General features: G+C 40.8%; 1 protein-coding gene across 1 annotated transcript in view; it reads right to left on the bottom strand.

The window, feature by feature from the left end:
• The window catches only part of THSD4 (thrombospondin type 1 domain containing 4), a 672,648-nt gene that overhangs the window by 373,587 nt on the left and 284,344 nt on the right, over nucleotides 1-14,717 (bottom strand). Inside the window, exon 7 of the mRNA XM_035259084.3 lies at nucleotides 12,726-12,862. Within this exon, the coding sequence (XP_035114975.1) occupies nucleotides 12,726-12,862 (137 nt within the window). The remainder of the gene's footprint in view (nucleotides 1-12,725; nucleotides 12,863-14,717) is intronic.

Here is a 14,717-nt window from a genome sequence, read left to right as displayed (position 1 = left end):
TTTTGATGTCTGGGGAAAGTGGTTGGGGTGAGGGAGGGAGAATCTCTGTGGCCTTCCAATACATCCTCTTGTTTTTGGAAATGACAGAATGAGAGCTCTACTTGCCCTTGTCCTTCACAGCCTTTCTATAAGCAGTAATTAGCCCAAAGCCAACATTTAGACTCCTTCAGTCCCTATCAAGAAATGGAGTATCACCGAGCACCAAGGGACTAGATATCAACCCCAAATTTCTCTGGTCCCCAACCCTCACCAAGGTAGTCCTAGGACATCTGCCTTCTTCTTGTCCTTTTTCCAACTCTTGGGTCTAAAGTGCAGAGGAGAGGCAGATCAAGATGGCTGAATAGCAGCCTTCATCAACATTCTCCACACAGGAACACCAAATTTAACAATTATGGACACAAAAAAGCACCTTCATATGAACCAAAAACCAGGTGAGCAATCACACAAGCTGGTTTTAACTTAGGGGCACTGACAAAGAGAGGAAAGACATTCATGAATCACTGACACCACCCTTCTCCCATTCCCCAGCAGCAGCCACGGGGCATGGAGAATCTGTGCGCTTTGGGGAGGGAGAGCACAATGATGTGGACTTTGCATTGGAACTCAGTGCTGCCCTGTTATAGTAGAAAGCGATACCAGGTGGAACCCAGCTGTTGCCATGGAGGGAGCATTCAGACTAGGCCTAGTTCAAAGGGCACTCAACCATCCCAGTGGTTGGAACTTGAGTCATGGCAAGGCTTGCCACAGTGGGCTAATGTACTCTGGGGTCCTAAACAGACCTGAAAGGCAATCTAGGCCACAAGCCCTGTAATCACAGGGAATGTTATGGTGCTATGTTGGGCTTGGAACTAGTGGACTTGGGGGACATGAAACCTAGTGAGACACCAGCCAGGATGGCCAAGGGAGTGTTTACACTACCCCTCCTCCAACCCCGGGCAGAACAGCTTGCCTCTACGGGAGAAACTCCTTCCTTCCACTTGAGGGAAGGAGAGGGAAGAGTGAAGAGGTCTTTGTCTTGCAACTTGGATACCAGCTCATCCACCATAGGATAGGGCAACAGGCAAGTCCTGAGGCTCCCATTCCAGGCTGTGGTTCCCAGAACACATTTCTAGATGTACCCTGGGCCAGAAGGGAACCTGCTGCCTTGAAGGGAAAGACCCAGTCCTGGCAGGATTCATCACCTGCTAACTAAAGAGCCTTTGGGCCCTGGATAATCAGCAGCGGTATCCAGGTAGTACACGTCAAGGGCCTTGGGTAAGACTCTGAGATATGCTAGCTTCAGCTGTGACTGAGCACATTCCCAGCTGTGGTGGCTATGGAGAGAAACTCCTTCTGCCTGAGAAAAGCAGAGGAAAGTAAAGAGGACTTTGTCTTGCAGCTTAGATACCAGTTTGGCCACAGTGGAATACAGCACCAAATGGGCTCTTGGAGTCCCTAGTTTCCGGCTTTGGCACTTGGACAGGATTTCTGCACCTGCCCTAAAGGGTGGGTCCCAGGCCTGGCGTCATTCACCACACACTGACTACAGATCCGTTGGTCCTTGAGTGAACATCAGCGCCAGCCTGGCAGTACTCTGTGGGCCTGTGGAGGTGGTGGCCATGGGAAGAGACTCCTCTGCCTGTAGAAAGGGGAAGAAAGAGTGGGAAGGACAGTCATCTGGCTTGGGTGCCAGCTCAGCTGCAGTAGAATAAAGCACCAGTTGATTCCTAAGGTTTCTGACTCTAGGCCCCGGCTCCTGGATGGTATTTCTGGACCAGCCAGGGCTGGAAGGAACTTGCCGCCCTAAAGGAAAGGACATAAACCTGGCTGGCTTTGCACCTACTGATTGTAGACCCTAGGGCTTTGAGTGGACATAAGCAGTAGCCAGATAGTGATTACAGCAGTCCTTGGGTAAGAGCCAGTGCTGTGATGGCTTTAGGTCCGACCCAGTGCAGTCCCAGTGGTAGTGGCCACAGGGGTGCTTATGTCACCTCTTCCCTGGGTCCAGGTAGCTTATCACAGAGAGAGACTCCATTCATGTAGAAGAACGTAAGGGGAGATAACAATAGTCTCTGCCTGGTAATCCAGTGAATCCTTCTGGAACTTATACAAGACCACCAAGGTGGTACCTCTATGGGCCTGCAAGACCATAGCATTATTGGGCTTGAGGTGCCCCCTAATGCAAATATGTCTGCAGTGACCAAAGACTTAGATCTCAACACCCAAGTCCCTGAAAATATCCAGAAAGCCTTCCAAGGAAAGATGACTACAAACAAACCTGAACTGTGAAGGCTACAATAAAAATCTCAGTAAAATATCAAGACCCTAATGAACATCCACAAGCATCAAGACCATCCAGGAAAACATGACTTCACCAAATGAACTAAAAAAGGCATCAGGGACCAATCCTGGAAAGGACAGAGATACATAACTTTTCAGTCAGAAAATTCAAAATAGCTGTTTTGAGGAAACTCAGTGAAATTCAAGACAACATAGAGAAGAAATTTAGAATCCCATCAGATAACAAAGAGATGGAAATAATTTAAAAGAATCAAGCAGAATTTCTGGAGCTGAAAAAGGCAACTGACATACTGAAGAATACATCAGAGTCTCCTAATAGCAGAATTGATCAGGAAGAAAAAAGAATTAATGAGCCTGAAGACAAATTATTTGAAAATACACAATAGGAAACAAAAGAAAAAAAAGTAAAAAAGAATAAAGCATGTCTACAAGCTCTAGAAAACACCCTCAAAGTGCAAATCTAAGAGTTATTGGCCTTACAGAGTAGGGAGAGAGAGAGAGAGACGGGATAGAATGTTTATTCCAAGGAGTAACAGGGAACTCCCCAAATCTAGGGAAGGGTATCAGTATTCAAGTACAAGAAGGCTATAAAAGATCAAGTAGATATAATGCAAATCAGGCTACCTCAAGGTATTTAATAATCAAACTCTCAAAGGTCAAAAAAAAAAAAAAAAAAGAAAAGAAAAAGAAAAGTTCCTAAAGGCAGTAAGAGAAAATAAATAAATAACATACAATGTGAGCTCCATTACATCTGGCAGCAGACATTTCAGTGAAAACCTTATAGGCCAGGAAAAAGTGGCATCACATATTTAAAGTGCTAAAGGAAACACACTTTACCATAGAAGAGTGTCTCTGGTGAAAATATCCTTCAAATGTGGTGGAGAAATAAAGACTTTCCCCGACAAAAGTTGAAGGAGTTTATCAACAAAAGCCCTATCCTATGATAAATACTAAAGGGAGTAGAAAGAGAGTAGAAAGAAAAAGATGTTAATAAGCAATAAGGAATCAGCCGAAGGTACAAAACTCACTGGTAACAGTAAGCACACACACACACAAACACAGAATATTATATACTGTGATTGTGGCATATAAACTACTCTTGTTGTTTTAGACAGAGTGTCACTCCATCACCCAGGCTGGAGTGTGTAGTAGTGGCACTATCTTGGCTCACCACAACCTCTGCCTCCTGAACTCGGGCGATTCTCATGCCTCAGCCTCCCAAGTAGCTAAAATTATAGGTACATGCCACCATGCCCAGGTAATTTTTGTATTTTTAGTAGGGATGGAGTTTCGCCTTCTTGGCCGGGCTGGTCTCAAACTCCTGACCAAAAGTGGTCCCAAAGTGCTGGGATTAGAGGTGTGGGTCACTGCACCCAGCCACCACTCTTATCTTAAGTAGAATGACTAAAGAGGAACCTATCACAAACAATAACCGCGACAACTCAAGACATAGACAGTACAATAAGATGTAAATAGAAACAACAAAATGGTAAAAAGCAAGGAGTTGAAGTGTAAAATTTTTATTGGCTTCTCTTTGCTTGTTATTTTGTTTGTTAATTGCAACCAATGTTAAATGATAATCAGTTTAAAATAATGAATTGTAAGATGTCATTGGCAAGCCTCACGTTAATCAAACCAAAAAACAAAACGGATAGATAAAATAACAAAACTCAAGAAATTAAAACATACTACCAGAGAAAATCACCTTCACTAAAAGGAAGACAGGAAGGAAGGAAAGAAGAAGAGAAGACTACAAAACAATCAGAAAACGAATAACAAAATGGCAGAAATAAGTCATTACTTACCAATAAGAACATTGAATGGATATGGGCAAACCTCGCCAATCAAAAGACATAGAGTGGCTGAATGGATTAAAAAAAAATAGACCCATACATTTGTTTCCTACAGGAAACACACATCACACATAAAAACACACACAGACTGAAAATAAAGGGATGAACAAAGACATTCCATGCAAATGGAAACCAAAAATGCAACAGGAGTAGCTACATGCTGACAAACTAGATTTCAACACAAAAACTACAAAAAGAGACAAAGAAGGACATTGTATGATGATTAAGGAGTAGATTCAGCAATTGTAAACATACATGCATCCAACACTGGAGCACCCAGATACACAAAGCAAATAGTACTAGAACTAAAAAAAAAAAAAGAGAGAGAGACAGCTGCGGTTTTGTGGATGCTTCAACACCACACTCTCAGCATTGGACAGACCATCCAGACAAAAAAATCAGCAAAGAAACATCAAACTTAATCTATACTACAGACCAAATGGATCTAATAGATATTTATAGAACATTTCATCCAACAGCTGCAGAATACACATCCTTTTCCTCAGCACATGCGTCATTCTGAAGGATAGACCATATGTTGGCCACCAAACAAGTCTTAAAACATTTAAAAATCCTGAAATAATATCACGTGTCTTCTCTGACCACAATGGAATACAACTAGAAAATAATAACAAGAGGAATTTTGGAAATTATATAAACTTACGGAAATTAAACAATACACCCCTGAATGATCAGTGGGTCAACGAAGAAATAAAGAAGAAAACTGAAAAATTTCTTGAAACAAATGATCATGAAAACACAGCATACCAAAATCTCTGGGATCCACTGAAAGCAGTACTAAGAGGGATGTTTATGCCTGTAAGCACCTACATCAAAAAAGTAGACTCAAACATATTGATGTGTCTTAAAGAACTAGAAACACAAGAAAACCCCCAAAATTAGTAAAAGAAAATAAATAATAGGGCAGGCATGGTGCCTACGCCTGTATCTCAGCACTTTGGGAGGCCAAGGCAGGAGAATTGCTTGAGCCTAAGAGTTCAAGACCAGCCTAGGCATCACAGTGAGATTCCATCTCTAAAAAAAATTTAAAAATTAATCAGGTGTGATAGCGTGTGCCTGTAGTTCCAGCTATGCAGGAGGCTGAGGTGAGAGAATTGCTTGAGCCTGGAGGTCGAGGCTGCAGTGGGCTGTGATCATGCCCCTGCACTCCAGCCTCAGCAATAGAGCAAGATTGTGTTTAAAAAAGAAAAAGAAAATAAATATAAGAGCAGAAATAAATGAATTTGAAATAAAGAAAACAACACAAAAGATCAACAAAATGAAAAGTTGGTTTTTGAAAAGATAAATAAGATGGACAAACCTTCACCCAAACTAAGAAAAAAACAGAGAAGACCTGCATAAAAAAGCAGGGCTGAAAAAGGATACATTACAAATGATACCACGGAAATTCAAAGGATCATTAGTGACTACGATGAGCAACTCTATGCCAACAAACTGGAAAAATGGATGACATTCCTAGGCACATACAACCTACAGAGATTGAAGCATGAAGAAATACAATACTTGAGCAGACCAATTAACAGGTAATGAGGTAGAAACAGTAGTAAAACATCTCCCAGTAAAGAAGACTCGGACCCAATAGCTTCACTGCTGAATTTTACTAAACATTTAAAGAAGATTTAATATCAATCCTATTCAAACTATTCTAAAAAGTAGAGGAGGAGGGAATACTTCCAAATTCATTCTGTGTGGCAAGTATTACCCTGATACCAAAACCAGACAAAGACATGACAGCAAAAGAAAACTACAGGCCAATATCCCTCATAAACATTGATGCAAAAATCCTTAAGACAAAACTAGCAAACTAAATTCAGCAACATGTTAAAAATATCATTCATCAGGACCAAGTGGGATTTATCCCAGGGGTGCAAGGATGGTTCAACGTAGGCAAATCAATCAATGTGATATAGCAACAGAATGAAGGACAGAAACCATATGATCCTTTCAATAGATGCCAACAAAGCATTTGATAAAATTCAATATCCTTCATAAAAACCCTCAAAAAGTTGGGTATACAAGGAACATGCCTTAACATAATAAAGTCATATATGACAGATCCACAGCATCATACTGAATAGGGAAAAAAACAAAAGCCTTTCCTCTAAGATCTGGAACAAGACAAGGATGGTCACTTTCCTCAATACTATTATTCAACATAGTACTGGAAGTCCTAGCTGGAACAATCAGACAAGAGAAAGAAAGAAAGGCCATCCAAATTGGGAAGGACAAAGTCAAATTACCCTTGTTTGCAGATGGTACAATTTTATATTTGTAAAACACTAACAACTCCAAAAATGATTAGAATTGATAAACAAATTCCGTAAAGTTGCAGAATACAAAATCAACATACAACAAACAGTAATGTTTTTATATGGGAACAGCAAATATACATATTTCTATATGCCAACAGCAAACAATCTGAAAATGAAATTTTAAAACGAATCCCATTTACAATAGCTACAAATAAAACACCTAGGAATTAACCAAAGAAGTGAAAGATCTCTACAATGAAAACTATAAAACATGGATAAAAGGAGGTGAAGGGGACACACAAGAATGGAAAGATATCCTGTGTTCCTGGATTGCAAAACTTAATATTGTTAAAATGTCCATAAAACCAAAGCAAATTACAGATTTATTGAAATTTCTATCAAAATACCAATGAAGTTCTTCATAGAAATAGAAGAAAACAATTCTAAAATTTATATGGAACCATAAAAGACTAAGAATAGCCAAAGCAATCCTGAGCAAAAGGAAGAAAACTGGAAGAATTACAGTACTTGACTTCAAATCATACTACATAGCAATAGTAACCAAAACAGCACGGTAGTGGCATCAAAACAGACATATAGACCAATGGAACAGAATAGAGAACCTAGAAATAAATACTCACAACTACAGTGAACTCATTTTCAACAAAGGTGTCAAGAACATACACTGGAAAAAGCAGTTTCCTCAAAAATGGTGCTGGGAAAACTGGAAATCCATATGCAGAAGAATGAAACTAAACTCTCTCTCAACATATACAAAAATCAAACCAAAATGGGTTAAACACTTAAATCTAAGAACTCAAACTATGAAACTATTACAAGAAAACATTGGGGAAACTCTCCAGGACATAGAACTGGGCAAAGATTTCTTACATAAACAAACACAGGCAACCAAAGCAAAAATGGTCAAATCAGATCACATCAAGTTAAAAAGTTCCTGCACAGCAAAGAAAATAATCAACAAAGTGAAGAGACAACCCACAGAACGGGAGAAAATATTTGCAAACTACCCATCTGACAAGGGATTAATAACCAGAATATATAATAGTCCAAACAACTCTATAGGAAAAATCTCTAATAATCTGATTTTAAAATGGGCAAAAGATTTGAATAAACATTTCGGAAAAGAGGACACACGAATGGAAAACAGGCATATGAAAACCTACTCAACATCATTGATCATTACGGAAATGCAAATCCAAACTACAGTGAGATATTGTCTCACCCCAGTTCAAATGGCTTTTATCTAAAAGTCACGCAATAATAAAGGCTGGTGAGGATGCGGAGTAAAGGGAACCGTCTTACACTGAAGGCGGGAACGTAAATTAGTACAACCACTTTAGAGAACAGTTTGGAGGTTCCCCAAAAAGCTAAAAATAGAGCTACCATGTGATCCAGCAGTCCCTCTGCTTAGGCATATATCCTGAAGAAAAGAAATGAGTATATTGAGGAGGTATCTACACACTTACGTTTATTGCAGCACTATTCACAAAAGCCAAGATTTGCATCAGCTTAAGTGTCCATCAACAGGTGAATGTACAGAGAAAATGTGGTACATATACACAATGAAGTACTATTTAGCCATAAAGAAGAATGAGATCCTGTCATTTGCAACAACATAGATGGAACTGGAGCTCATTGTGTTAAGTGAAACAACCCAGGCACAAAAAGACAAACTTTGGGCTGGGCATGGTGGCTCACATTTGTAATCCCAGCACTTTGGGAAGCCAAGGTGGGGGATGATCACCTGAGGTCAGGAGTTTGAGAACAGCCTGGCCTACATGGCAAAACACCATCTCTACTAAAAATACAAAAATTAGACGAGTGTGGTGGCACATGCCTGTACTCCAAGCTACTTGGGAGGCTGAGACAGGAGAATTGCTTGAACTCGGGAGGTGGAGGTTATGCTGAGCCAAGATTGCAACATTGCCCTCCAGCCTGGGCAGCAGAGTGAGACTCCATCTCAAAGAAGAAAAAAAGACAAACTAGGCATGGTCTCATTTATTTGTGGAAGCCAAAAATGAAAGTAATTGAACTCATGGAGATGGAGAGGAGAATGATGGTTGTCAGAGGCTGGGAAGAGTAATGGGGGGTTTAGGGGGAGGTAGGGACGGTTAATGCGTACAAAAAAATAGAAAGAATAATATCTAGCATTTGATAGCATGACAGGGTGACTATAGTCAATAATAATGTAATTGTACATTTAAAAATAACTAAGAGTATAATTGGGTCTTTTGTAATACAAAGGATAAATGCTTAAGGGGATGGATACCCCATTTACTCTGATGTGATTATTACGTATTGTCTGCCTGTATCAAATTATCTAATGTACTCTATAAATATAAACGATGTGCCCACAAAAATGACAAATTAAGAATTTAAAAAAAATAAATAAAACAGAGAGGAGCTCCAGAACTGGGTAAACACAGGTCTAGCTTGAGCTGAAACACAGCATTCAAGCCAGCAATGGGTGGGCCTGGGGCCTTTACTTGGCTTGATGTGAGGACAGTGCCCTCCTCTCCTGAGGACTCTTGTAGACTCAGCTTATATTATTATGTAATGCTTGTCACCTTTCATTAACTTTTCTTGCAATCCTGGCTATTTCTTTCAATCCTATGTGGCCAGGAGAGGCTTTGTGTAACTATTTCAGATGCAGACACATGTCTTAGGGAGAACTGTCTGCAAGTGACAGCTTTCTCAGCCACAAGTCAGAGAGGTGAAGAAATGAATTTGAATTCTGGGCATGCAATCAAATATTTAGAAAAGGACACTTTTTACTCTTTGAAAGTTGCAAAGTAAACACAAGTTCAGCCTGGGAAGCAAATGTACTTCTGATTATTTAAACTGAAGTTCTAGAGAGGATGGGAGAGTCAGTGGTTCCAACAAACTTCAATGAGGAAATTTCAGGCAAATGCAGAGAAAAAATGCAAAGTAGCATCAAAGTAGCCGTGGTAACATCCGAACTCTATTAATATACTTACATCCTGGAAAATGTCTGTCTCAGGCTTTTAACAATGATTATCTGCAAACTGTGTTGCCATCAAGTTTGAATGTTTTTCCTCAATTAATAAGAATCCATATCCATGTCCTTATAAGTGTTTGCTTTTCTTTTGTATCACCAGCTCATAGACACTTAATGAAATACTAAGAAAATGTGCTCTCCCAGTGAAGAGACCACATTTCATATTCCTTCCAAGTCATCTCACCACCATATATTTACATTTCTGACTCTTTGTTAACTCTATTTTAATCAGTGTCCCTTAAAACTTTGCTACTCAAAGTACAATCCAGGGACCAGCAGCATCAGCATCGCATGGAAGATTTTTAGAAAAGCAGACTCCCGGGCCCTTCCCCAGGCCCTACTGAATCAGAATCTGCAATCCCTTGGTGATTCACACTATAGCATGAGAGCACTGACCCAAAAGAGCATGTGCATCTGACAAATCTATAACCACGAAAAAAGGCAAATACTTTTGCATAGAAAATCCAAGTATAATGGTAGATATGTAGGCATATGCAGTGTTAATACTAATAAATGCCAGTATGCTTACTTCATACCAGACCCTGTTACAAGGTCATGACTCTTCACCACAACACAGGGTGTAGGTACCATCCGCCTCATTTTTTAGATGATGTACAGAAGCAGAGAGAGCTTAAGTAACTTTTGCAAAATCACACAGTAAATCAGTGGAAGAGACATGACTTGAACCCAGGTAGCCCAACTTCAGGGGCAGGTTTGTAACCATTATAATTTACTGTTACATTCACCATTCCTCAGCAGTATGCACCTGTATTCAGGAAATGAAACAGTTGAGTTGGGATCTGAACGATAAAGCTAGATTGCTATCAGGCCCATCATCTTAGCTCAGTAACATTTAGAAGCAGAGACCATTCTAGATGGAGAGCATAAAACTCTAAGAGAACACCCTTTGGTATTTTCTGAGGACACCGAAGCTTAAAGAGGATGTGTGAAAACCAGCGGTTTTCCCAAAGGAGCAGAAAATTGGAGGCTATGATATTTTCCATGATGTTTCCTGTCTCTTCTATGCCACATCCTAATTCTTTCAGGGTTTGCTCTTCCAAGGATACTTCATACACATCAGATATCAAGTGACACCTTGTTCCTTTCTTAACTTGCATTCAAAATGTGAGAACAAAATCCTGTCATTTGCAATAGCATGGATAGAACTGAATTTCTGTCAACTGAAATAAGCCAGGCATACAAAGACAAATATCACATGTTCTCACTCATATGTGGGAGCTTGAAAAAAAAAAAAACAACACAAAATTGAACTCCTGAAGACAGAGTGAAATGACAGATGCCGGAGACTGGGAAGGGTAGTACGGATGGGGTTATAAAGTGGGGATGGTTAATGGCCAAAAAAAAAAAAAAAATACAGTTAGAATGAATAAGATTGAGTATTTGGTAGCACAGCAGGGTGACTATAGCTAACAATAACTTACTGTATATTTTAAAATAAGTCAAAGGATAGAGGCTGGGTGCGGTGGCTCATGCCTGTAATCCCAACACTTTGGGAGGCCAAGGCAGGTGGATCACCGGAGGTCAGGGGTTCAAGACCAGGCTGGCCAACATGGTGAAACCCTGTCTCTACTAAAAAGACAAAAAATTAGCTGGGTGTGATGGTACATGCCTGTAATCCCAGCTACTTGGGAGGCTGAGGAAGGAGAATCACTTGAACCGGGGAGGCAGAGGTTGCAGTGAGCTGAGATTGTGCCATTGCACTCCAGCCTGGGCAACGAGAGTGAAACTCCGTCTCAAAAAACAAAAAAATAAATAAAATAAAAGAGTGTAACTGGAATGTTCCTAATACAAATAAATGATAGAAGCTTGAGGTGATGGATACCCAATTACCCTAATTTGATCCTTACACACTATAGGCCCGTATCAAAATATCACATATACCTCATAAATATATACATCCATTACATACTTGTAATAATTTAAAATATCCTTTTTTAAAATCTGAAAATATCAATCCTGCTTTGCTAGTTATTTTGCCTCCTATATGAAACCTCCTCATTCAAAATGTTGTTGGGGGGGTAGGTTGTGCTCATAAATCACACCTCAATATCTTTAATATTAAACACGGTAGCAATTTGTATTCAAAATATAATAGGAACTTTCAGATGTTATAGTCAAAGAGCTCTTCCTTTGATAAAAATCAGTCTGCCAGCTAGCTATAGAGTGCTAATTAAGACAAACTCTTCCTTTGGGTTCCAGAGTCATTTAACTGCTAAAATCTTAGCTCCACTAATGCACATGTAGATGAAAGGAAGGTACAAGTCCTAGCGCAAATTAACGTGGCCACAGAATTTGTGCCATTTCACCTAAGATGCCTTTTTTTTTTTTTTTTTTTTTTTTTCAGACGAAGTTTCACTCTTGTTACCCAGGCTGGAGTGCAATGGCACGATCTCGGCTCACCGCAACCTCCGCCTCCTGGGTTCAGGCAATTCTCCTGCCTCAGCCTCCTGAGTAGCTGGGATTATAGGCACGCGCCACCATGCCCAGGTAATTTTTTGTATTTTTAGTAGAGACGGGGTTTCACCATGTTGACCAGGATGGTCTCGATCTCTTGACCTCGTGATCCACCCACCTCAGCCTCCCAAAGTGCTGGGATTACAGGCTTGAGCCACCGTGCCCGGCAAGATGCCTTTTTTTAACCAAATGGTGCTTTCTGTCAATGCTGAGCATCCTACAAGGATTCTCTCAAGCCCAGAATGTTTGCAGAATGCCAGGCGGGGGAGTTCCTGGAACAGACTTCAGAAGCCCAAGGAGGTTGAAAACTTCCTGTTTAAAGTACAACTTCTGCTACAAAAGGCACGAAACAACTTTCCTTTGGAAGCCTGCCTTTTCTGGGGAGAGGCAAGATAAAATATGCTATTCCTTTAAAATGCCACCCTCATGACGTCAACCATTTCTTGATTTAACCAGCAGTGCCCTTTCCATAACCTCTGTTTTTCATAGGCAAGGAAGGAGCTCCAGATCCAACCAGCAAAGATCACCGTGTCCCTTGTGAAGCATGTGGCGTCAACATAAATCACTTAATACTGGCATTTTCATTATTTGGACATGATGATGCCCAAAGATCACAAGCAGAGTCAGGGCTGACCAAGTAGCCCCATCTCAGCCCAGTCCCCCCAGAGTGCATGGTTCAAGGGCCCCCACGTGGGCTGGGGGGAGCTAGCAGACTAGTCCCTCCCTGGAAAACAATGGAGTCAGCAGTCACAGACCAAACGCCCCGAGAATTCACCCCAGGTGCCCCAGTTCAGGGGCTCTTACCTTGCACTGCCCAGACACACAGATGGCCGTGCCGTTCTGGTCACAGGGGGTGCCATCGATGACCTTCTCAGCTTGCCGTACGTAGAAGCGGTAGCCCATTGCCTGGCAGTTCAACTCACATTTGCGATTGCCTTTTACTATCAAAATAAAATAAAGAAAAGTTGACGTGCAAGCAACGCCATCTCTTTGGAATCAGCACCTTTTTTCTTCCTATAATTTTTATTGAGATAAAATTCATGTAACATAAAATCATTTTAACCTACTACACAGTTCAATGAGTCTTTGTATGTTCCTAAGGTTCTATGTCCAGCCACAACCATTATTATATAATTCCAGAACATTTCCATCAGCTCAAAAAGAAGCCCTGTGCCTATAAGCTGTCATTTCAATTCCTCGCTCCCCCCCAGATCTTGGCAACCACCAATCTACTTTCTGTATGGATTTGCCTATTCTGGACATTTCATAATCCCACACTTTTTAAAAGTGCATGAAAGTTATCAGCTCTCCCCATATTCGATGATAGAGGGAAGGGATTGTATCTTGATCTATTTGCATATAGTAGTAATTCAATGCTGAGTGAATATTATAAAGGAATTCTTAAAGACTCTCACCATGCAAATAACAGGTTCTGCTTTTAGACATCCTCCCATGCTTTGCCATTGTCAAAACTAATTAGATTGGTGCAAAAGTAGGTGTGGTTTTTGCCATCGAAAGTAATGGCAAAAACCGCAATTACTTTTGTACCAACCTAGATATACTTCATACATCAGCGATCATAGTGAGCACACAATTTTTATGTTGAAGAGTCTCACTCTATAACCCAGCCTGGAGTGCAATGGTGCAATCTCGGCTCACTGCAACCTATGCCTCCTGGGTTCAAGTGATTCTCCTGCATCAGCCTCCCAAATAGCTATGATTACAGGCACCTGCCACCGCAGCCAGCTAGTTATTTTTTTTTTCTATTTTTTAGTAGAGATGGGGTTTTACCATGTTGGCCAGGCTGGTCTTGAACTCCTGACCTCAAGTGATCTCCCCACCTCAGCCTCCCAAGGGTGGCTCATGCCTGTAATCCCAGCACCAAAGTGCACTTTGGGCTCCAGAGTCATTTACCTGCAGTCATTTACTTCGGTGCTGCGATTACAGGCATGAGCCACTGTGCCCAGCCATGTTCTGCTTTTTAAAGTTAAAATCTATGCAGATATGATATATCATCTGTATGTCTTTTTAAATGGCTGCAGCTTTCTGTAATTCCTCCGTTATGAGATATTTAAGTGGTTTCTCCATCGTTTTAGGTTGAAGTTCAAAGTTCTAATCGAGGGATAAAATACCTTTTAAGAGTGGAGCCTCACCTACCTTTATGGCCTCATTTCCTCCTGTTCTTCCTTAAATCCACATTCCTAAATCCACATTCTACACCCAACTAAGCACTTCCTCTCTCTAGCCATTGCTTAACTGTTCCTTCCGTCACTTGGCTGGCACACATTCGTACTTTGTTTGCATGTCCAGGTCACCTCCTCAGGAAGCCCTCCATGGATCTTGATCCCACCTCTACTTCCGCCCCACCGCAGGCTGATGTGGCCTCCTCTATTTCAGGGTTAACCATGATGCATTGCAGTGTGGTTTTGTGAGAACACAGGATGTCTCTGTCTTACTTTTGTATCCCAGGAACCCAGCACAGAGCTTGGCACAAAGCAAATGCTAAACAAATCTCTGAAGAATAAAACAAGGGATGCATAAATAAATCCTGGCCTTTTCCCCCCATTAGCTTTCTCTCCTCTCCTACTGCTAGATATATTTCCCCACCTCAGAGTCTTTCTCTACGTTTCTATCACTTCACACCAAGCGTGGCGCACAGTGGGTGCACAGTAAATGCTAAATTAATTACTGCTACAAGGAACATCTCAGAGCAATTTAGTTGCTTCCAAAATAAGAATGAAAATAATTTCCAGGCAAAATATATTTCTATATCTAAAAGAGACAGACAAGCCAAGT

The sequence above is a fragment of the Callithrix jacchus genome, chromosome 8 (genome assembly GCF_049354715.1).
Source record: "Callithrix jacchus isolate 240 chromosome 8, calJac240_pri, whole genome shotgun sequence".
In the NCBI taxonomy this organism is placed as follows: domain Eukaryota; kingdom Metazoa; phylum Chordata; class Mammalia; order Primates; family Cebidae; genus Callithrix; species Callithrix jacchus.
Note: the sequence above shows the minus strand (reverse complement) of the source record. Positions and strands in the feature narration are given on the sequence as shown.